We start from the raw sequence: 23,763 nt of genomic DNA on the forward strand, positions 1-23,763 counted from the left end.
CACTGTGATCGGAGCCAGGATCGGAGATTTTAAAACAGCTTTTTCGGTGATTAGGGAAAAAGTTTCTATTTTGTATGTAGCAGTTTTGCTTTTTTATTTTGTTTAACAATATTTATTGCTGTCTTGAATTTGAATACTGTGTTGTTAAATATTGTATGTTGTTATTGTTGTTGGTGTTCTATTAATGATTTATTTTTTATTTTTTTTTTTGTAATGGCTTCTCTGTTCTTTTTTTATTTTATATTTTTTTATTAAGAATAATTTGATCCAAAATTTATAATTTAAGTAAAACAGACCGTTTTAAAATTTAACTGAACCTTAAGAATAATTTTGTATAAAAAAAAAGTTAAAAAGAAAAAAAATTTTAGTTATACTTTAAAAACTAAAATTATACTTAACCTTAAAATAAATTAAACACTTGAAACAAACACTTTGGAAAAATGTAAAATAACAAATTGTTCTCCAATTGTCACAAACTTAAAGTATTAAACTCCACTCAACAAATAGGATAAAGGATCTCAGATAATAGCAAGTATGCAGTAAAAAATTAGATCCTATATTCTAAGTTCTAAAATAATGTACCAACTTTGAAAATTAACGGATAATAAACTAAGGCCAATTAATAGAGTAAGAGATGGACGTAAATCTAGGGAACAAATATAACCCCTAGAGCATTAGAAAAAAATCTAAAGGGGCTAAGTTATCGTCCCAAGGCAGAGTAAAATTGAAAATAAAATTCAAAATGAAAAAATGACAAATCATCTTGGCTTGATTGTATTTGTGGGTTAAAGCCATGAGAGAAGGCTCAATGATGCAACCGCAAAGCCTGAGGACAAGGTGAAGCATTGATTCCTTCTGGATGTTGTAGTCATCCAAGGTGATAGATTAGAAAATGTGTAATAGGATTTGTAATGAATTTGTATAATAAGAAGAAAGTATACTGAATTAGTGTTGTATTACTAGTGAATAGCATGAATGAAAAGGAGTACGAACACAAACGTTTCCCTGCTTCGAGTGAGGGTTATACTCCAGAGCCAATTCTCTAATGGCCAAATGATAATTCTCTACTCTCTCCTGATGCTACTTTTACCCTATATCAATCATTCTCATACTCAAACGTAACTAACTTTGCCACGTAGGCATTCTAGAAACAATTTGTTACATCACATAATCTTTGTGCCAAGTTGGGCGTTTCTTTCTTCTAGGACCCAACATCTTTGGCCCATGACTCCCTTCTTTTTCATCTTCAATTGGTTCCTCTTCAGCTGGGCCTTGTTGGTTTGTGTTTGGATTTGCATCACTTATTCCCCTCTCCACCACTATGACCTTGTCCTCAAGGTCCACATCCGGAAACTCTCTGCTAAGTTCAACCATATCTACCCATGTGGTCTCATGGTGAGGAACTCCTTCCCAATCAACAAGGAGTTCAGTTCGAGGTCCTGTCGGAGTGGAGACAACACGACTTGCTATGATGGCGGCTGGGCGTGGCTGCAGGGAAGACGGTAATTCAGCTGCAGATGGCATTGACACTGGCAGAGGACCGTGGAAGGGTTTCAGCACTGACACATGGAAGACCGTATGAAGGGCACACGACTCTGACAACTCCAACTAGTAAGTCACCTTCCCTACCTTCTGAATGACTTTGTAGGGACCATAATATCTCTTCTGCAGTTTATTATGTGGCTCCAAGGATAGGGATCAATATCCTTGGAGCTCTGCCTATAGGGTTTAATCTTGAGTAAAACCCAATCCCCAAGGTTAAATTCCATGTCCCTTATATGTGAATCAGCTTGCTTCTTCATTTTATTTTGAGCCCTTTGAATAAAGTAAGTCAGTTCCTTATTCAGAACCTCCCTCACCTTTAACATCTCATCCACCTCTATAACACTCGTAGTACTTGAGGAGTACCTAGGGAGTACATTCATGGAAAATCCAAATAAAGCTTCGTGTGGAGTCATGTTAATAGTAGAATGGTAGGAGCCATTGTAATAGAACTCTGCCCATGGTAAATAGGAGGTCCACTGTTTCGGATAGGTGTGTGTGAATACGCGTAGATACTGCTCAAGTGTTCGATTAACCACCTCTATTTGGCCATCACTCTGAGGGTGATAGAGCTATAAAGTAACTTAGTCCCACTTAATTCAAACAAACTCTTCCAAAACCGACTCAAGAAAATCAGATCTCGATCCGAAATAATAGTAACAGAAAAGTTATGTAACCGGACTACTAAATTAATGAATACCTATGCCATATCCTTGGCTGTAAACCTAGGTTTCAGAGCATTGAAATGACCCACTTTGCTGAAATGGTCCACCACCACTAAGATCCCTGTAAACCCAGCCGACTTAGGAAGTTGCACAATAAAATCCATGGAAATATCGGCCAATGGTCTAACCGGAATTGGTAAGGGATGTAGCAAACCTTGGGACTTGGCAGGAATGTACTTAGTGACTTGGCACTCTTGACAGTGCTCAACAAACCTGTGAATTTGGCCTCGCATTCCAGGCCAAAAATATAACTCCCCAAGGGCCTTGTAAGTCTTGAGAATTCCCCCGTGACCGCCCCTATGTGACGAGTGAAACTCTTGCAACAATAATTCCATCAACCCTTTGAAATTGGGAACCCAAACTCACCCTTGATACATCAAAAGACCCTCCTTGACTGTATAATCTGGCCCCAATTCCCTTGTTTTCAACTTATCATGAAGGCGCAGTATGGCTGGATCAGTCTGATTCCCTTCTAATAAATCCTCCATCAGTGTGAGATGGATTGAGGTGAAAGCCCTGAATTCATGAGATATAGTTGTCTCTGGATGCCTAGACAGTGCGTCTGCCACCTGGTTTTGTTTTCTCGGTTGGTATTCTATGTCAAAATCATATCCAGTAATTTGTGCAAATAAAATTGTTGTTCAAAGGTCAACACCACCTGTGTCAGCAGCTCTTTTAAACCCTGATGATCAGTTTTTACGGTGAATTTTTTGCCTAGTAGATAATGACGCCATTTGGCAATCGCCTTAGTAATGGCATACAACTCTCGAATATAAGCAGAAGACATAGCCAACTTCGGGTTTAGTTTCTTACTAAAGTAGGCTAAAGGGTGCCCATTCTGGGATAGGACAGCACCTATCCCGGTGTTAGATGCATCGGTCTCAACAGTAAACCTTTGAGAAAAATCTGGAAGGGATAGCACAGGTGTGTGAGTCATGGCTGTCTTTAATTTGTCAAATGCCATGTCCGCTTCAGCACCCCAACTCCACCAACTAACCAAATCCCAACAACAACGAGAGCACCAATGATAGATTAGAAAATATGTAATGGGATTTGTAATGAATTTGTATAATGGGAAGAAAGTATACTGAATTAGTGTTGTATTACTAGGGAATAGCATGAATGAAAAGGAGTACGAACACAAACGTTTCCCTGCTTCGAGTGAGGGTTATACTCCAGAGCCAATTTTCTAATGGCCAAATGATAATTCTCTACTTTCTCCTTATGCTTTTACCCTATATCAATCATTCTCATACTCAAACGTAACTAAATTTTCCACGTAGGCATTCTAGAAGCAATTTATTACATCACATAATCTTGGTGCCAAGTTGGGCGTTTCTTTCTTCTAGGACCCAACATCTCTGGCTCATGACTCTCTTCTTTTTCATCTTCAATTGGTTCCTCTTCAGCTGGGCCTTGTTGGTTTGGATTTGGGTTTGCATCACAAGGTGCGTCCATTTTCCAGCTGCTTCCTGGCGAAGATCAACCGCCACTCTGGTGGAATCCTTGGTATGTATGTGAAAACATGCGATTAAATTTTAAACATTACATATATGACTGAGTGTTCTTTTCAGGCTCTAACCACCATGCTCAGACTACTATTTTTGGTTGTGCCATTGTTTCAGATGAGAGTTTACAGACATATAAATGGTTGTTGGAGACCTTCCTGGAGACAATGAAGAATAAGCATCTTAAAGTAGTTGTGACTAATGGTGATATGGCAATGAAGGGAGCTATTCCAACAAAGTTTCCATATGAAACGCATAGATTTTATTCATAGCACCTTCAACAAAAGGCATGTGAGAACGTAAAAAATTTTAAGTTTTTGGTTGATTTCAAGACTTTAATTTACAAAACTATTCTCCAAAGGAATTTGAGAGCATTGGTTAGAGATGGTTGAAAAGCATAGTTTAGGAGAGAACAGTTGGATTAAAAAAATCCATAAGAGTAGGAGGTCGTGGGCTCATATATATCTACAGAATAAATATTTTGGACACCTCCAAACCACTTCTCAATGTGAGGGGATCAATTCAATGATAAAGACGTACATTAAAAGAAAGAACACTATCATTGAGTTTGTCAGCAATGTTGATCTTATTCTATGTGATTATATAAACAATGAACTTGTAGCCAACTTTAAGACAATGCATACAGAGCCTGAAAATGCTCTCTTAAGAAGTTTGTTGCCAACACTTACACCTTAAGCTTGTTTAAGAAAGTTAGATACAAGATTAAGAAGGAAGAAGCACTAACTATTATTGTGTTGATTAATGAAGATGGTATAATTAACTTCAGAACAAATGCATTTTGTAAAGTGTTGAAGAAATGTTTTACTGCCATTGTCATTTATTTGAAACCAGAGGGATTCCTTACAGGCATGTGTTTACTGCAATGAGGAACCAACACATGGAAAAATTTTCGGAAGGGAGGATTTGTAAGCAATGGAGAAAAATGGCTAAAGTCCCTTAGGGTTCGTGTTGGTACCTTAGCCACAGATTGTAGTCAGTTGATGGATTTGGCATCCAAAAATATTAAAGACCTTGTTGAGATCAAGAATGATGTTAACAAACTAATCAGTAAGTTACATGTTCGATAAGGCATCCCTAGACAACACAATGTTGAGTTTGGTGGCATATGAGATCTGCTTGTTATTAAGACAAATGGTGCACCAATGAAGCATACCCGTGAGAACAGGAGTAGACATTGTTCTAGCTGTAACAAAGTCGGGCATACTTATAGAAAGTGTCTAAAAACTGACAAAAGAGTAGGCAGCAATAAAGAGACAAACTTTTTCGAGTATAAAGTGCATTCAAATGCTAAGGAGAGTGTTAAGACTAATAATATTCATTGTTTTATTTATGCTATATTTAATATCATTTTATATTGAAAATCATGAGTATATTTGTAACAAATGGTGTTTGATTTAGTATGTTAATTTTTCTCCTGTTAAAATATTTCATATGCTAGGTGACAACAATGAAAACCAGTGGCTTGAAAAGAGAAACCAACATAGTAACCATTATTTAGGCACTCAACAATCTGTTAGCCATTAGAAAATAAAAACTCAAGATCAAATTTTATAGTCAAAGGTAGTATGTTCTTTTGTTTGACATACATGCATTGTGTATTATTTTCATGATTTTTGTTCAAATTAAGTATGTGTTCAATATTGTTCAATATTTTTTTGATTTTCTTAAAACAGAAACAGATTGAGAAGGCGCCATCCGCTAACAATATTGCTTCCTCTTGACCTCTTCAAAGAAACTTCCAACTTAGCAACAACTTGCAGTGCATGTGCGGTTATTTTTCATTCATTAGGGTTTGTGTTATAAAATTGTCAGCAAATATATTCACATTTCATTTATGTGATGTGCTGTTTATTAAATCCACTTTGGGTAGGATAATATGAGGCCTAACATTTTTACCCATCTGGGGTGGTCACAAAATGCCATTGATGCTTAGATTTTCTATTTTCTATTCAATGCAACAACATATTCCATTACCTCATATCCAGGCAATACAAGTATCAATGCACATGCACCCTCTAGTCCAACAGGTGAGAACATGATTTGATTATGTGTTTGAACAACTTGTAAATAAATTATGAAAGAACCAAGTTTGAATAATTGATGTTGAATGAATGCGGAATAATGTGTCATTTCAGTTCGTCAGTGGAGTTCATGCGAAACCCAAGAACAATAGCAGGAGCCTATAATTTTGTCATGTGTTTTCTTGAAAGGATCTATTTTTGAAGTTTTGGAAATTTTACAATATACCAACTGTTAGAAGATGTTAAATTTAGGAAACAATAATTATATTTTTGGTGATGACAAACATATATTTGGTTGGGTTGAAAGTCTAAAAGTTTGTTCGATGTGAGTATTAATTGTGCAGGTGTAACGATCCATATTTTTAAAAATATAAATAAGTTATAATTTATTTTATAAATTGGAGTTCTTTATTTTTAGACATTATTTTATTATAATTAATTAAATTAATTTTATAACTATTTGAATTCAATCAAATTCATATTCTTGTATATATTTTTGTTATGATGAAATATTTTACGTAATTAAATCTATAATTCTAGTAATTTATAAGTAATGAAAGTTATATGTATATTTTAATTTGAGTAATTGATATTTTTAATTTTAAAAAAATAGAGTTTAGTTAATAATATTATTATCGAGCTCAATATCCGCCGATATGAGTAAATATCGGTAACTTTTTGAATGAACTTAGCTTTGCTAATGCTTCATCAAATATCTTTCATTCTCAAGTTACTAATGTCATTTATATTAGTAACTCATATATATGTAACCATATATATATATATATATATTATTACTTGTGTTTTAATATATTCAGTTTTTATAAATATCTGTTTGAGATATTTATAACTTGAACCGCCGACTCGGTTACACCAAAACTTGACACCTCGCCATATTCATTAATGATAAAGCAAGCAAGCAGAGTAATCTTAAAAGTTTTAGAGAACACAGACTTAATTAAAGAACTTTATAATTCTTTTCCATAAGACACTTAGGAAATGACAACGGAATAATGCGAAGATAATTTATATTGTGGAATGATAAGAAAGAAAGAACGAAAAGAAAATGAAATAAGCAGAGATACGGTGATGAGTCCAGTCAGTCCACCAAGATTTGCTTTCCAGAGATACATCAGCCAATTCAGGGGATAGTCGCACCTGTAAGACAGAAGTTGCTTACAGAGGTTATCAATACATATATTAGCTAGAGAGAGCCTCACCTGTAAGACCGAGGTTGCTTACAGAGATTATGTTTTCATACATCGACTCAAGAGAGTCGCACCTGTAAGACAGAGGTTGCTTACAGAGCTTATAACACTGGAAGCCAAACTCAGACAAAGGTTGCTGAGTTGAGCCGGGATCTGCCACAGGAGAGCAGATGCGCTTGTTTGGGCCTTAGTGTTAAATGAATAGTGGGGACACCCACACAATGAGAACTGTTTTTTAGATGTAAGCATATTCAAATACATTTAAAAGTCGCACTGTATGCGGCCTGATCGTAAGACTTATATGCACACTGTATGCATCTGGAAAACTATATCTGTGACTTGTGCCCAGGTAATGTCGGGAGCAGGTAGGCAACTGACACATGAGCTCATGGCCTGCGATAGGAATAGACATGCATCATCCTTGCTGTGCATTTGTATTTTTCTTGATGATGTGAAATTGATTGTGATTGTCTTCTTATGTTTGTGCATTCTTTAATTGTATACTGAATTATTATGAATGGTTGCTTCTCTGTGAATCTTGTATAATTGGCTGTGAATTAAACTGAACTGTGATAATCCTGACTTAACTAACTATCCCCGACCCTACTAAGAACTCCCCAGTTCTTACCCCCTATTTCCACCCCCTTTCAGCTACAGGTACGAAGGTTTAGTGCGAAGCTACAGGAGCATAGAAGATTATGTTTACGAATTGAGTTGTTAGGTTTTATTTTTCCTTCGTCATTTATTATTTTGGTTTTTAGAGGGGTAGAACTTGTAGTTGAGGATCTTTGAATAAGTCTATGTATATAATGCTACGTAGATATATATATATTTTGTGATTAAATGGTTTAAAGTATAGACTCTTTGTTTTCTTGGCTAAAATTTTGGTTCGTATTCACAAATGCTCAATATTAAATAAAGATAGTATAAAAGAAAAAGGTTTAGAGGTAAGTAACGTTTGAGCCTTTGGTATGATCATCAGGTGCTAAAAGTTAGGGTGTTACAGCAGGCCCATATGACAGTTGAAATTGACAAAATGGGCTAAACGATTTTGATTTAATTAAACATTGGATGGAGCCACAAGCTGCTGCCTTTTCTGATCAAACAAAAACATATATTGAGACTCATTGATGTTGTATTCTGTTCAAATTAGTTTGGGTAGTAGTAACTTTGAGAAACAAAGTTGCTAATCTTTAACCAAAGGAAATAAGAGTTCCATAAGCTATTAAAGATAGAGCCTCACCATTCCAGGCTCAAGTGTTATAGTGTAGCCCAAACAATGGAACCAAGTATCCAAACCTTAGCGACTTGGACCAAGTTCTTAATCCAGCCCATTGCCTTCATGAAAGGAAAAACATCTAGTTGCTGCTGGAGTTCTGGTGATTCGAATAAGGCACAAAGAAGAAAGAGGGGTTTACTTTTTCACTAAGCACCAAAGAGGAAGGAAGGAAAAGCAAATGTTGGAGGCTATATCAAATTAGATTGGAGCCGAAATCAATATGCTCAAGTTAAGCTAAATCAAAAGAAAAAGGTAAAATGTTTCCATTAACATGCAAGTCAATTACTTGTTGATTTTACCTTTTCTCTATACAAGCATTTCGGGTAACAAAAGGAAAATAGAGTCTACTTCCTTCTGCTGTGTGTCAATGACTAATATTGAAATTTGGGGCCAAAGCACAAGATTAAGGGTTTTAATTTATCAAAACCATTGAGGATCTGTTTCCAATGAAGTCGCTGCTGCACTGCTTACCTTTGATTCTTAATCCCTGATTTTATAGTCTGATTGATAAAAAGAAAAGGGAAGACTTTAGCTAGTTCAAAATTCAATGAGTTGACTTAGTTCAGCAAACCCTAGTCTTGGCAACTGTACTCCATACAAAAAGAAAAAATCAACTTCAGTTCCGGGCAAGGAGAGTGAACCAAAATATGGGTTTCATTGAGAGCTTTTCTATTGGTTTTACTCAACGTTTTGGACAGTATTTCTAAATCAAAGAATCATTCCACCAAGATGGAGAGCTACATATGAGAGAGTTGAATCAGATTCATCTTACAACTTCAGAGTTGTTCTATATTATCTCCTTCATGTTTTATTATTGAATATTCTATTTGTATATTGTATCTTTCTTTGTTTCTATTCAGTGGTAAAAGGAACATAAGTGAGGCATTAAGAAAAATTCATTGAGAGAAAAGGCAAAGAGAGGTACTTGGAGAGAAAAGCCAAGATTTATGTCTTATCTTTTTTTATTGTATCTCTATTTTGTATGATATACTTGTGAGGTATCCCTTACTAAGTTGGGTGAGCACTTAGTGTGTTGAGAGTCTAGAGAGTGAACCTATAGGCTCTCACCCCTTCCTTTTCCTTTTTCCCCCAGATGGAGGATTCCGACTTGACTTCCGTCACTGGAGTTATATTCAGAAGGGTACTGGAGGAGCATGTATTTTCGAACCCTACAGAAGATGCTCGAGATTAGTTTTGAGATGATGCCTGTAGACTTGTGCCCCGATGATGAGAAGAATGTGGGATAGATGGTCTTTATTCCTTAGACTTTGCTTTCCCTCACTTGTGTAGCATTTTTTAAAGGTAGAACTTGATATTTTTCTTTTCTTTTTTTAGCCTGGATACCAGTTTAGAGGTTTTCTATATGAACCAGGTATTTTGAAAAGTTGTCAGTTTTATATAAGTTTATATGTATATCTATATATAGTTAAGCATGTCAAGTTTGTATGAACTAACTTAAGACATATATATGTATGAAAATTTTTCTGTAATCTTGTTGCCATTTGATTTTGCTATTAGTTTGGGTTTGTTAAGAAAAGCATATGATAAAAATAAGCTAACATATACGATCCCGTTAGTACAAAAGGCTCATATATAGTAAATATTATTGAGTCTAGAGTTTTATAGGATTATTGGGAAGTGACACCTGATGACTGGCAGTGATCCGGACCTGCCAGAAGTTAGGTCGTTACAACATGTATTATTATTCTATACTCTCATTCAACTCACTAAAATAGCTTTTTTGTTTTTTTACTCAAAATGCAAAATAAGAAGTTCTCAAGAAAAAAGAAGACTCATTTCCTAATAAATCACACTCAAAACGTTCAGAAGAAAAGAAGATCCTTCACCCCCTTATACTTCATTTATACCTTTTTACTTAGACAAGCACAAAATGGGATCACTAAGTAGATAATTTGTCTTGGCAAACTAGCAAATGATCCCACCATTTTGCAATTCACCATTTTCATTATGTCTTTTAGTAATAAAATAATATTTAGCCTACACAAAATGCCAAGCCTGACTTGTTATCAGAAAATTAAAAAATATTTCCTCCATAATATGCTAAAACCAAATGGCTCTTTAGAAAATATAAAATTTTAGTTTTTAGAATTTGTTCCTGACGAATTGTTTGTTTCGCAAAACATCCCTTCAACTGTGTTAAACACCAAATCATCCAATATTTGGGTGTTTCACCAAATATAAGATAATAAAGATTAATGTCTAAATAAATAAAAAGCTTTGTCACTAAAACACCTTGAAGTTTTTCTCCTTCTGTGCTCTAAAAAAAAGGTAAAAAAAGACAGTGTTAAGGATTGTTGCCGCCTCCTCAGCATTCACGGCAGCGGTGGCCATCCCTCTTTCTTCTCTTAATCTTCTTCTCTTTTCACTTTCTACCCTTTCATTCTCCCTATTTATTTCTCTTCATATGCGTGTTTTTTTTTTCTTCTTTCTTTCCTCTTTTTTAATTCTCTTATCTCGTTTTTTTTTTCCTCTTTTTCTTCTTGCTCTTCTCTTTTTCTTCTTTCTTCTTTCTAGTCTCTTCTGTTTTTATTTTCTATATTTATGCTATAATAAACCTTTAATGGTATATCTCTCTCCTTTTATGGTATGTTTAGTTTCTTTTATAGTTGTTGGTACAATAATGCATATCTTTTTAGATTAAAAAAATCATTTTAAAAAAGTTTTTTATTTATAGAAATATTCTTCGGTTTATAAAATATTTAAATTTATGCTAAAAAGACAAAGAAAGAATTATCTCATTGTATTATAGCACATTTATGAAAATTAAAAAAAAAACTCAAATTTATCTTTAGTTTTACTTATTAAAATTTTTTGTAATTAAATATTATACTTTCTTTTAGTACAACATGAAAAGATTTTATCTTCTATTTTATATATGATTTAGAAGTATTATTTAGCTATTTCTATGAATTAAACTTTCTTTTTGTCATAAAAAAATAATAATAAATAAATAAAAAGCTTTGCCGTATTTAGAATTTAAGTCCATTGGTTGTGGGACCCACAGTAGGTGGACCTTCACTTCCTTCCACTTTTCTTTTTCCATCTTTCGTTCTTTAACGAAATCTGCGACCCTCCGCCACATCGTCTTATTATTCACTCTGACTCTTTTTACTTCACTCACTCCGTCTTGCTCTTCCTCTTTCTCTTTCACGCCCACTAACCACTCAAATGGACCCTACACGATCCCTTCACCGCCGATCGTCTTCCTCCTCATCCAACCGCCTCCTCCATCACCTCACCTCCCCCACCGCCACCACACCAACCGGCTCCGCGGCCGACGATCTCAACGAAGCCGAGCTTTTCTGGTCCATAGAGGTCTCCGAACCAGAAAATGAATACCCCATCCCCCTTCCGGCAGACAATAACCGGCGCCGGAATTTCGATCGGCCTCAAAACTCCGGCATCCTTGCCGTGCTAGCGGAACCCGATCAGGTGCCGGTGTTTCGCCGGAATCCATCCGTCTCGTCGTCCCCGAGGCTGATTCCTTCGCTTACAAGACCTCCAGCTCAGAATTCGGAGTTTCTGGCGCAGTCCGCTCCTTCTAGAAAGTTCCAGCAGTCCGCTCCTGTGATGGTTCCGATTCTGATGTCAAAAGCTGCCCCGCGGCGGAGGAAGGGCGACGAATTAGCCGTCGTCTGCGACGGCGATGTGGACGGCGACGATGAGGTGCTTCCGCCACACGAGATCGTGGCAAAGGGTTCGGGATTTTCGCCGAACATCACTTTCTCGGTGTTGGAAGGTGTGGGGAGAACGCTCAAAGGGAGGGATCTCCGTCAGGTGAGGAACGCTATATGGCGCAAAACAGGTTTTCTTGATTAAATTATTTTTGCTCTTATTATATTCTTAATATTACTTTTTTTGAAAAATTACGTGAGGAAGCTCAATTTTCATAGCTTCTATTCACCCCGGATGAGAGGATAGCTAAAATGAACATGTGCTACACATAGCCTTTTACTTTTGTATCTTGAGTTTTGAATAGTAGCTTTATCTTTTACTTTTGTGTAATAAGTGTCATGTGATCTCTAGAATATGAAAGTGATTGGTTCTGTATATTGAATATTCTCGTTTCTTATGCGGATTTTGCTTTGATTATTATCTAACAGTTAAAGTTTTTGTTGTAATTCAATCAAAATATTAGCATGTGCCTCCTAAAGTCTAAACGCATTAAAAGGATTTAAAACCTGATATTTTATAAGGAATTAAGGATAATGTCGATAAATTTTGGAGTTCTTAAATCCATACATGGTTAAACTACTGTAGTCAGTCATATCTTGTCTTTTTCCCTTTTATTCTAAACCAAATATTAGAATGTGTTTTTTCAATGTAAAATCCCATAGAATGTAAAAACATTGCACGATAAACGGGTCCCCTTAGGGTTATTATGCTGCTCTGTAGTCTGTGCCGCTGAACGTTTTAAGTGACTAAGTGCATTGCAAAACACAATCGGAAACATAAGTGATATCATAATATCATCATAACAATATAATTGAAAGTTGCCGAAATAAACTCCAAAATAATGCAACATTAGCTAAAACAAGAAATATAATATCAAAAACAGATCCGATTCCAACATTAACAAGAGAAGAACAACTGAACAGGTGGGATAAGCATTGAAGACTTGAAGAGATGCTGCACCGGGTGATATCTTTTAAGATTTATGGCAAAGTGGGAGACGGGAAATGCTATAAAGGTGAGTAACTTTTGCATGAAGATAAAACTGGACTATTATGGGATGGATCCTATAAAGTATAATAGGGGAACTATTAGGAGAAGTGGATGATTAATTGTCCAGTAGATGTTGAATTGAGCGTTATTACTTATCGGGGAAAAAAATTCTAACCAAATGGCAAAACTAATTTCGTTAAGGTATTGAGTATACTTCAAGAATTTTGATGAATGAAGATAATTGCCGCTTTTCTGGTTATTGTAAACTTTCTTAGTTAACTGTACAGGGTTGTAACCCAAAGAAAATTCACAAGTCCAAGTTTCCTGGCAATACTTTTGAAGTTAGTTTATCGTTTATCTTTTTGATTGTTAGTGATAATTAATAAGTCACTACTTTGAAAGTGGCTGTGGCCTGAGAAAAACATTTGTCGTCCTCGGCAGTCAAATTAGTTTCTAAAAATGGGTCATTTATTAATTTCGTTCTTACAAAATTTTAGAGTAAAATATCGTGTTTGTTCTTGATGGTCCCAAAGTTGTCCTAACGTTTCAATCGTATTGACTCAATATTATTCTGTCGTTAGGGATTTGTTAACAGAATTAATGACGGGACAAAATTGAGACGATTTTGAAACGTTAGAGACTTAAATAGGACAAAAATGTTGGGGACAAAAACAATACATAAAAATAAATTTAATTTAATTTTATCTTTCAATAATATCAATTTTTTACTGTACGTATTTAATTATTTTTTAATTACATCTAAGTAAATTACACTTAATCACATTACTTTCATTTTAAATAAATTTGTTTTTTTATAATTTTAAAGAATTTTGATACATCAAAGTCAAAGGGTATAATTTATATTTTATTGTATATATATGTATTTTTTTTTCACAAATTTATATACTAGTCATTTTATAAACATTTCATGATAACTAAAAATCTTTAATTGAATATAAACATTTCATGATAAAAAAATTAATTTATTTAGAATGAAAATAATATAATTACATGTAATTTACTTAGATGTGATTAAAAAATAATTGAATATTATGTATAGTAAAAATTGATATTATTGAAAAATAAAAATAAAATTTATTTTTATGTATCGTTTTTGTCCCCAACGTTTTTGTCCTATTTAAATCCCTAAATTTTCAAAATCGTCTCAATTTTGTCTCGCCGTCAATTTTGTTAACGGATCCCTAACATCAGGACAACATTGAGTCAATTTTAAAACGTTAGGAACTTAAATAGGACGATTGAAACGTTAAGAACAACTTTGGAACTTACCCAAACATTGTAGACAAAAATACTTTACTCAAAAATTTTATAAATTAAATTAGTCTTTTAAAAATTATAAATTAATTATTTTTTGTCTTCTATCACTTAATTAATAGTTTCCATTGACAATATATGATATAAAACATTTACTAATAATGTACATGATACCTAACATATTTAATTAGATAATAAATAAATATATTTATAAAAATTTATCAATTTAATTTATTTTTTAATTATATAAATTTTAATTTTAATATAATTTAACAATACTAAATTGATACATTTTTTATAAATATATTTATTTAATATCTAATTAAATATATTAAGTATCATGTATAATGTAAATTAATATTCTATATCATCAATTATTTAAAAAACAATTAATTGAATGATTAAAAAATAAAAATAATTAATTTATAATTTTTAAAAAACTAATTTAATTAATAAAAATTTTTAAAAATAAATTTAAAAAATAAATATTTTTTAGAGATTAATTTAACTATTGAGGATAGGTACGTTCGTACTTACTACTAAAGTATAATCAATTTACTCAATACTAAAGTATAATCAATTTACTCATGTATGACTAATTAATAATCTAAGAAGTTACGAGTTCCAAACTCTTATCATTGCTAAAAAAAAAAAAACGCATTGCCCTTATTCTTGTCAATACTCAATACCAAACTTGGAAAATTATAGCGTTGACTTTGATTAGGGTAGATGATTACTTACACCCAAAGTTTACGACCATTTAACTCTTGGTCATCTAATTTTCATGACTGAAACTGATTGTTTGGTACACACGTAGGTAAACTAGTGTGAGACTGAGAAGTAAAGTCGGTGTTAACTAGTTACAAGAACTTGATAAATTAAATTGCTTCTAGAACTGGCCTGCGTCATATAAAAAGACCACCAATCATTAATGTTGTTATTATACTGTACGATAGTCCAGTGGCGAAACTTAAAATAAAATTTTGGAAGGGTTAAATAGCAGAGGAACTTGAAATAAAATTTTTGGAGGATTAGATAGAAGATAATTGTTAAGATGCTTTTGACATGCACTTCATTTAAAATAAGTTCATTTAATCTCATCTCTCTAATTTGGATGATATTACCAAATTTAAAATCGTTTTCTAAGGTCTTGTTCCAAAGAATTAAGGTCAAACTCATCAAATGCAACTCTTTAAACTTTTGGAAGTTGTATCTCATTTTTTTCGTAATTTATTAAAGTAGAAAAACTATCTACATGTGTTGATATTGTAAAAATTATATGTTTTTCTTCTTAAATATTAACCTTCCTCTTAAAAAATACATCAATTCTTTAATTTTTCATGATTATTTTATATGTAAAATATGAAAGAAGTTAGAATGACAAATATTAAAATTTATAATATTTATTGAATTTTTTTTATCAATTTATACAAATACAATAATATCAATACTTATTATTGAATATTCTAATATTTTTTATGATATAAAAAATTAAATTAGATAAACAGTAAAATGTAAAATGTAAAATAATACTAAATTACATAAATAAAAAATATCTAATTTTTTTATATTTGAACTCAAATGTAGAGAAAGTGTTGCTTATTGAATAGAGCAGAGCTGCGAAATACGAATACACTTAGTTAAATCCAAATCTAACATGTTTTGAATATTTAAAACTAAAAATTATTGTGCAATAAAAACAAAAGATGAAGATTGAACTTTAATATTTTAAGTCATAGCAAAGTATTTGAGCCAATTGAACTAATTTTTTATTTTGGAAGAAGTATTACTAATTTTTTTTATCAAAAATTTGGACCCTTATCTTAACTAAACTCACTAAGCTCTGACGATAGGCATTAATCAGCTACTACTCATCAACAACAAACAAGAGGAAAGAAAACAGAGAATGTGTTTGGATAAGAGACACTGAAATACAAAATTAGGAGATAAGAAAAACACTTTTTAATTTTCATATGGACCCCCGGGTTATAGGAAGGGGGTGCTGAACATAGATGTGGTGTCAAAATGTCAAGCAAATCGGACCGTGCGACAGACAATGAACAACACGGAGGGTCCGACTTGTTGCAACGAAAACGGAGGGTCCGAGTTGATATATGGTGGACACGCAACGCTCAAACCTTGCTCCCCAGACGGTGCCCCACATACCGAGTTGCTGGATGCAACAAAAACTCTCACCATCCGAGTTTTAACTATGAGCCTTTACTTTCAACCCCAAAACTCCATTGCTATTCTTCATTCCTCTGTTGGTGGTGGGTTTGCATGGTGGAGTGAATAGAAAAATGTCAAAAAGAAATAAAATTAAAGATGTTGATCGCCTTGAGTTTCATATTATGCACTATCTCAGTTTCTCAGATTATGTAAGTTTGTTTAAAATTTTTTTAATTTTTATAATTATAGTTATTATTGTTAAAAATTTAGTTGTTATTATTATTGTTAGGATCTAAACTTAAAAATATACATAGAATGATTAGGACTAATTTAATTTTTTTTATTTTTTCACTATTTTTGTATAAAAGTTAATATTATTAGTGTGTTAATTATTATTATTATTGTTAGTGTGTTACAATGATGATGCTATATACGATTCTTGTTGTTGCAGTTTAAAAGAAAGAAACACAATATTTTTTTTAATTTGTTTAATATTTTTTTTTATAATTTTTAGAATTTTCGAAGAAGTGAAATATTAAAATATTTAGAAAATAAATTATAAAATTTAAACCGAATTGTTATTAATTTTTGGATACAATTTGTTTTTTGAAATATTTTATAATTTTTTAATTATTTATAATTGTTACGATATTATTTAATATTGTTGTGACTACAATGAACAGTTGGACATAATCGGTGAATTTTAGTATTAATTTATAAAAGTGTGTTACTTTATTGTAGTTAATTGTAATTATCATTGTTAGAAAAGTTAATTATTATTATTATTAAAAAATGAATTTAAGAAGATATTGACGATAATTATTAATATTTTTTAAAATTTCGAAATATATGTTTAAATTTATTTAAGTAATAGCTAATAGGTAATTAATAAAACAGATAATAATAATGTTATATATTAGAAAAATTATTGATATATCGTAAATAAAAAAACAAACAGCATCTCTAATTTACTAATTTTATTGAGATTTGAGTAGGAAAGTATGTATATGTATGTATTATGAATATATGTATTTGTATCTATTAGTTAATGTTATTAATAATTCATTTTGGAAGTAGTAATTATTTGTTTTAGTCAAGTTAAGTCAAATAATTTATAACAGATGTTTGGTTTCAAGTAATATTTGTTATTGAGTTAGTTGTGAAGATTTTGTTAGTAAGTGTCTGTAGTTTAAAAATTCTTGCTTTGTAGTAGTAAATTAGCAATAGTTTGTGAGTTGACTAATAACTTGTTATGTTTTTTTGTAGAAATTAAGAATGTTGACCTGTGACCATCCAGTTTCGCTGGATCGGTACAACGATCGGGTGGAGGACCATTTACAAGTTACTAGATTCTATCATGCATCTCAAATTGGTATCGTACAAAATCAGAAAGCACTCGTGAATGCTCTAATAGAACGGTGGCACCCAGATACACATATGTTTCACCTTCCAATTGGTGAGTGTGCCGTAACTCTTGAAGACGTGGCTTTAATTCTTGGTCTCCCGATGGATGGTCTTCCAGTTACTGGGATGACAATGAGTAGTTTCTCAGCGTTGGAGGCAGAATGTTTGCATCAATTTGGAGTGGCACTGCGTAAGTCGGAGTGTAGAGGATGCTGCATAAAACTGACTTGGCTGCGGGATCTAAAAGAAAATATTCAGTTGACTGATGAATTAAGTATACAGAGGTATGTGAAGTGCCATATTATGTTGCTGATCGGGACGATCTTGTTTGGGGATAAATCTGGGGCAGGTGTGCACTGGAAGTTTCTACCATTGCTTCGTGATTTTGCCAGTATTGGACATTATAGTTGGGGTTCGGCATGCCTAGCACACCTCTACAGGAGGTTATGCAGGGCATCTCGTTATAACTGTAAGGAAATTGATGGTTCAATAACACTTCTGCTCGGTTGAGCTTGGATCCGACTGCCATATCTATCGCCGCTCCCTAGAGAACCCCACAGTTTTCCACTAGCCAACAGGTAATGTTACGTTACAATCTACCCGTAGCTTTATATTTAAAATTCAGTTTAGCTAATTGAATATATGATATTAGGTGGCGTAACTGGGAGCGTGGTGACCGACGATATAGATATTTGAATCTAGCTCACTTTAGGAAGGCCTTTGATGAACTCCAGGAAGGCCAGGTGTCTTTTAATTAAAGATTTATGAGTTTGGGGTATTTTTATGAGGCATTTTTATTGTTATTGATATTCTGGGTTGTAATCATGAGTTTCCTTTATTTTTCCCAATTTGTGTGGGTTGCATATGCTGTGGACCGCGTGGATCCGAACATAATTCCTCCTGAGATCTATATGCAGTCGGTTGTGTGGTCCGTTACTGTTCCGTTGGTGTCATTTGAATGTATCGAGTGGCATGCTACCGATAGGTATAGGCGACAGTTCGGTTTCGTTTAGGGAGTACCTCAGCAGGAGCAGAATCTGGACAAGGCGCATGGAGAAGTCCTGACTGGTCCTAAGAATCTTAACTGGGCCACAACACCGAGTCATTCAAGTTGGGTTATGCATTGGACAAACAGGTATCACTACGTTCTTTCTAAGCTTCCCATGCCTTCACAACATCCATTGGAAACTTATATGTACTGGTACCGGTCAAAATATAGGGACCACTTGAACTTGTCGAATGTTGTGGGTCAAAAAAGTGATGAGGATAATCAGGATATGGATGAGGGTAATCAGGATATGGATGATGGTGGTGAGGGTATGGATGAGGATAGTCAGGATGCGGATAATGACAATGAGGAACTGGAGCCACAATCGGTGCCACCTCCTACTTCGAATCCACTTCCACAAGAACAACCTCAGTTCTCAAGCCAGTATGTAACTCAGACACAGTTCTCCCCGTCATTTCCAATGCCGCAACAATATTGGGGTATGTCACAGTTTGAACCAGGAGAAGGAGGTTCTTTTAGCCAGTTGCTTGAGTTCATGGCTGCAGATGCAGGACAACCACAATATGCCAATCAGCCTGAGTTCTTGGCAGGTAGGTATTCATTGGATGCGAGGCTCCCGTGCCATACCTCATCGGTCGCTTCCGGAGGGTTCGTATTTGTTGACTCTAGTAGAAGTGTAGGTGGACGCGGAGTTTTTAATAGTCAAAATCCTAACCGTATTGACATGGGACCACTTCAAGAAGATGCTAACCCACTCGAGCAAGAGACTAATGCGTATCTAGTAGATGACCCGGATGACGAGGATGATGATGACGAGGATGAAATAGAGGAGTTCGATGAGGATGAGGAATCCCGTAATGATGGTATTATGCTTCGTATTTTGCTTTACATGTTCGATTGGCTATTCATTTTGTGTTCATAAGTGGTATCCATGTTGGTTTGACTACCTAATGTCATAATATTTAATTATTTTTATTATTTTGTATACAGGCCGGGCACAAACTCCGGATGACAAAGACAAAGGTTACAATATGAGGATTGATCCATCACGTCGTAGCGCTAATCGCTACACGCCATCTGTGTTAAAAAAGGCCGCAAAAAATGCAAGAACTTCGTGAATGATGTAAAGTGGGTAATGAGAAAGTAGTTGTGGTGTAATACTCTTATTTATGCTTTAAAAAATGTGGACAATGTTTAGAGTTCTTTGCATGTGTTGGTCATTATGTATGCACGACTTGGACTATTTAGGGTTTAGGGTAATTATGTATTAATAATGATCTGGACTATGGTTTGTTTAGAGTATTTATGTATTAATAATTTGGACTATGGACTATGTTTTAGTAGATGGTTTGTTTAGAGAATTTATGTATTTATGAACTTATTGAAGGGATTAAATATGTGGACTATGTATTAATTGATGTCATATTATAAAATGCTATAGATGGAGAGTAAGGCTGGGTTGCCGTAGTTTATAACACAACACAGAACAGGTTACATATATCATACTTGCTTAACTCAAATGGACAACTCATGACAAACCATATATTGCCACATATATAATGTCACATATATAATGTCATCTCAGAATAAGAATCTACTAATGATCTCTGTTGGCATTTGCACCACCTTGCTGACGGCATCTGCTACGGCTGTGTCCCTCAGCTCCACATAGCGTACATCGCCTAGGCCGACGTAACATTCGCGTGTCCATCTAATTCAAGAAGCGCGTCATTTTTGGGCGACCTTTCGTGACGCGTCTCAGGAACGGATTTGGGATGAACCGAGGTCCGTTGTAAGCAGGCCATGTAGTGGGGTTACCTAGTGGCCTAAACCTTGCTCGGTACACCCGCCGAACTTGGTCCATCTTATACACATCATGAACATATACTTGCCAATCCAGTCGTTGGTTGGCACAACATGCAAACACATGTCGACAGGGGATCCGTTCCACCTGAAACTCACCACAGTCACATCGAAGGCCACGTAGATTCACTGCAAACTCCAGTCCACTTGGCATCTCACGCACCTCAAAGACCTCATTCTGCCGGTCAAAGCAACTAACCTGAATGTTTCCTAATGCAAGTTGGTTTGCATGCAACTTCGAGGTCACGACATCAGAAAACACATGGCCAGCATTAATACGGGCTTCCGCCTCCGCTCTTTTTCGGGTAAACAACTCGTTCAGCCTGTAGAATGTTACCTTCACAAGGGCAGTCACGGGGAGATTACGTGCACCCTTCAATACTGAATTGATGCATTCCACTAGATTTGTCGTCATATGACCCCATCGATATCCACCATCAAAAGCCAACGCGTACTGTTCCCGGGGGATTCGGTTTAACCAGTCAGTGTAGCCCTCGCCCCGTTCTCGTAAACGTTGGTAACGCACCTCGTACTCCCGCACCGTCCTCGAATATCTTGCAGGATAGAAAGAAATATTTGAAACAATAGAGGTCAACACACGAATTGAATGGAACTCTGTTACTAAATTAATTAGCTACTCTGAGCGTTACCTATGTTGACGACCAGTTTCTGTAAGTACGGCGCCTTGAATTTTCTAAAAAAATTCGACTCTATATGCCTGATGCAAAACATATGAAAGGCTCTCGGAGGTGACCAAGCCCCGTTACTCCTTTCCACAACTGCATTTATGGATTCGTGACGGTCGGATATCAGTCCCACACCATCCCGAGTGACAACGTGCTGACGAAGGTTACTCAGAAAAAAGTGCCACGCATCTGAAGTCTCTCCCTCCACAATTGCAAACGCAATTGAGACGATATTGTTGTTGCCATCCTGTGACACTGCCACTAGTAGACAACCCTTGTACTTTCCGTACAAGTGAGTCCCATCCACCTGGACAACTGGCTTACAATGTCTGAAAGCTCTAATGCAGGGGTAATAACTCCAAAAAACACGATGCAATACCCGAATATCAGTCACCAAGTCATCGCCTTGATATGCAGGCATAGTCTCAAAATGAACAACAGCTGAAGGCTCCTTGTGACACATGGCATCAAACCATATAGGCAACGCTTCGTACAATGCCTCCCAGCCTCCAAATATTTTTTCCACTGCCTTTTGCTTAGTCAACCATGCTTTCCGATAACTAACAGTGTAGTTGAACTTCGGTTGCACCTCTGCTATAACCGATTTTACCTTTAAGGCGGGGTCAACCTCAACCAACGGCTTAGTTGCTTCTGCAATCGTGATCGAATCCAGCTTAGAATGATCCTGAGAAATTGTGGCTCTGGTACATGTGTGACTACCATTATACATCCTTACAACCCAATAGTACTTCCGGCTGATCATGCTAATCCGGATAAGTCAATCACACTCTGACCCATACTGTGTACACTTCGCATAAAATGTCAACGGCTCAGACTCATACACCCGGTAATCTACGCTTCTTCGTATAGTATACTCTTTTATCGCTTTAATAACAGCTTCCCTGAAACTGAATTCCATCCCAACGGCAAATTCACCATCTGCGACAAAAGGAATTTCTGCAACCAGGACAGCCATACAACCAATTTTAAAAACATAAATATTTAAACATTCGAAAATAAAGGTAAAACAAATTTTTACTGCATCAATTATAATAAAACCCTCCAAACTATTTATATTTAACTAATTTACTAACAAATACTTATTTGTATTCAACTAATCTACTAACAAATACTAATTTTAATTTAACTAATTTACTAGTTATTACTTAATTAACTAATAAATTCCTATTTATATTCACTTAATTTTAATTTAAATAATTTAACAAATTTTAATTTAACTAACTTACTTATATTGACTTAATAACTTCGAATTTAACCAATTTTAATTAAACTAATTTACTAGTTATATTTACTTAATTTACTAATAAATTCTTATTTATATTGACTTAATTTTAATTTAACTAAATTTAACCAATTTAACAAATTTTAATTTAACTAATTTACTTATATTTACTTAATAAATTCCAATTTAACCAATTTTAATTAAACTAATTTACTAATAAATTCCAATTTATAATTACTTAATTTACTAAATTAACTCATAAATACTAACGGATATTTAACTAATTTACCACTTAACCAATAAATTCTAATTTATATTTAACTAAATCAATAACTCTCTTATAAATTTACTATCTTAGAGTTAAATACACAAATAAGTAAACAAAAAGAAATACTAATCGAGTATATTTTCAAACCTCAGTTAGCTATTTGATCCAACTATCAAGATAAATTAATAAAAAATTCCAATCTTTCGTATAATTATGGAGAATTACGTACCTGCATTGATATAATCCGGAAACTCCGGAACATGCATGGCTTCCAAATCCAAAACTCGCATGAATGATGGCTCCTCAAACGGCACATCGTTTGCCAGTGCAGTTGCCACATTAGACACATCTGGAGCCATAGCTCCGTCACCTTGAACCTCATCTCCATCTGGACCAACAACTTCGTAGTTGTTTTCAAATTCTTCTTCACTGTCACTATTGTAATCCTCCCGTAGAATATTCCGGTCGGCCTCAGATTACTCAAACTCAACATACAACTCGATGAACGAGAGTTGACTCCGATTTTCAATATACATGGAGAACATATCTTGCATGCTCACTTCGTCCGTTACATATTTCATTTGAAACTGGACGAATCCACCAAACACTTGTATAGAATTTCTGTATAGAATACATGATATCCTTCTTACCCTCTCAGAATGAATCTTTTCACAGATCACACCTTTGAGCTTTTCAAATGAGATTGTAAAAGGAATCACCAAATCTAACGGACTCCTTCGGATGTTTGTAACAAAATCTGACCAAAATAATACACTTTCAATAACACTCTGTTACTCATTTCTCTCAATCATATTAACAAGCTCATAAACTTGAGTTTTAGATTTTTGCTCCTTTA

The 23,763-nt window shown here is 34.4% G+C and overlaps 2 protein-coding genes across 2 annotated transcripts; one reads left to right on the plus strand and one right to left on the minus strand.

Moving 5' to 3' along the window:
* Positions 1-10,725: 10,725 nt before the first annotated feature.
* Positions 10,726-12,382, plus strand: LOC112754540 (protein S40-7). The gene has a single exon (XM_025802211.3). The coding sequence runs from the start codon at positions 11,494-11,496 to the stop codon at positions 12,142-12,144; it is 651 nt and encodes a 216-aa protein (XP_025657996.1). The 5' UTR covers positions 10,726-11,493; the 3' UTR covers positions 12,145-12,382.
* An 8,176-nt stretch (positions 12,383-20,558) lies between these two features.
* On the minus strand, positions 20,559-22,126 carry LOC112757270 (uncharacterized). Its single transcript, XM_029293845.1, has 2 exons — positions 21,429-22,126; positions 20,559-21,264 (listed from the first exon to the last, which is right to left on the minus strand). Exons 1-2 carry the CDS (start codon positions 22,124-22,126, stop codon positions 20,559-20,561), a joined length of 1,404 nt encoding a protein of 467 aa, XP_029149678.1.
* Positions 22,127-23,763: the final 1,637 nt, after the last annotated feature.

This window comes from Arachis hypogaea, chromosome 16, assembly GCF_003086295.3.
Source record: "Arachis hypogaea cultivar Tifrunner chromosome 16, arahy.Tifrunner.gnm2.J5K5, whole genome shotgun sequence".
In the NCBI taxonomy this organism is placed as follows: domain Eukaryota; kingdom Viridiplantae; phylum Streptophyta; class Magnoliopsida; order Fabales; family Fabaceae; genus Arachis; species Arachis hypogaea.

Coding starts and splice junctions, on each gene's coding strand:
- LOC112754540 (XM_025802211.3), top strand. CDS start 11,494: ATGGACCCTACACGATCCCTTCACCGCCGATCGTCTTCCTCCTCATCC.
- LOC112757270 (XM_029293845.1), bottom strand. CDS start 22,126: ATGTATAATGGTAGTCACACATGTACCAGAGCCACAATTTCTCAGGAT. Junction 21,265..21,428: donor TTTCATATGTTTTGCATCAG/GCATATAGAGTC, acceptor CTATCCTGCAAG/ATATTCGAGGACGGTGCGGG.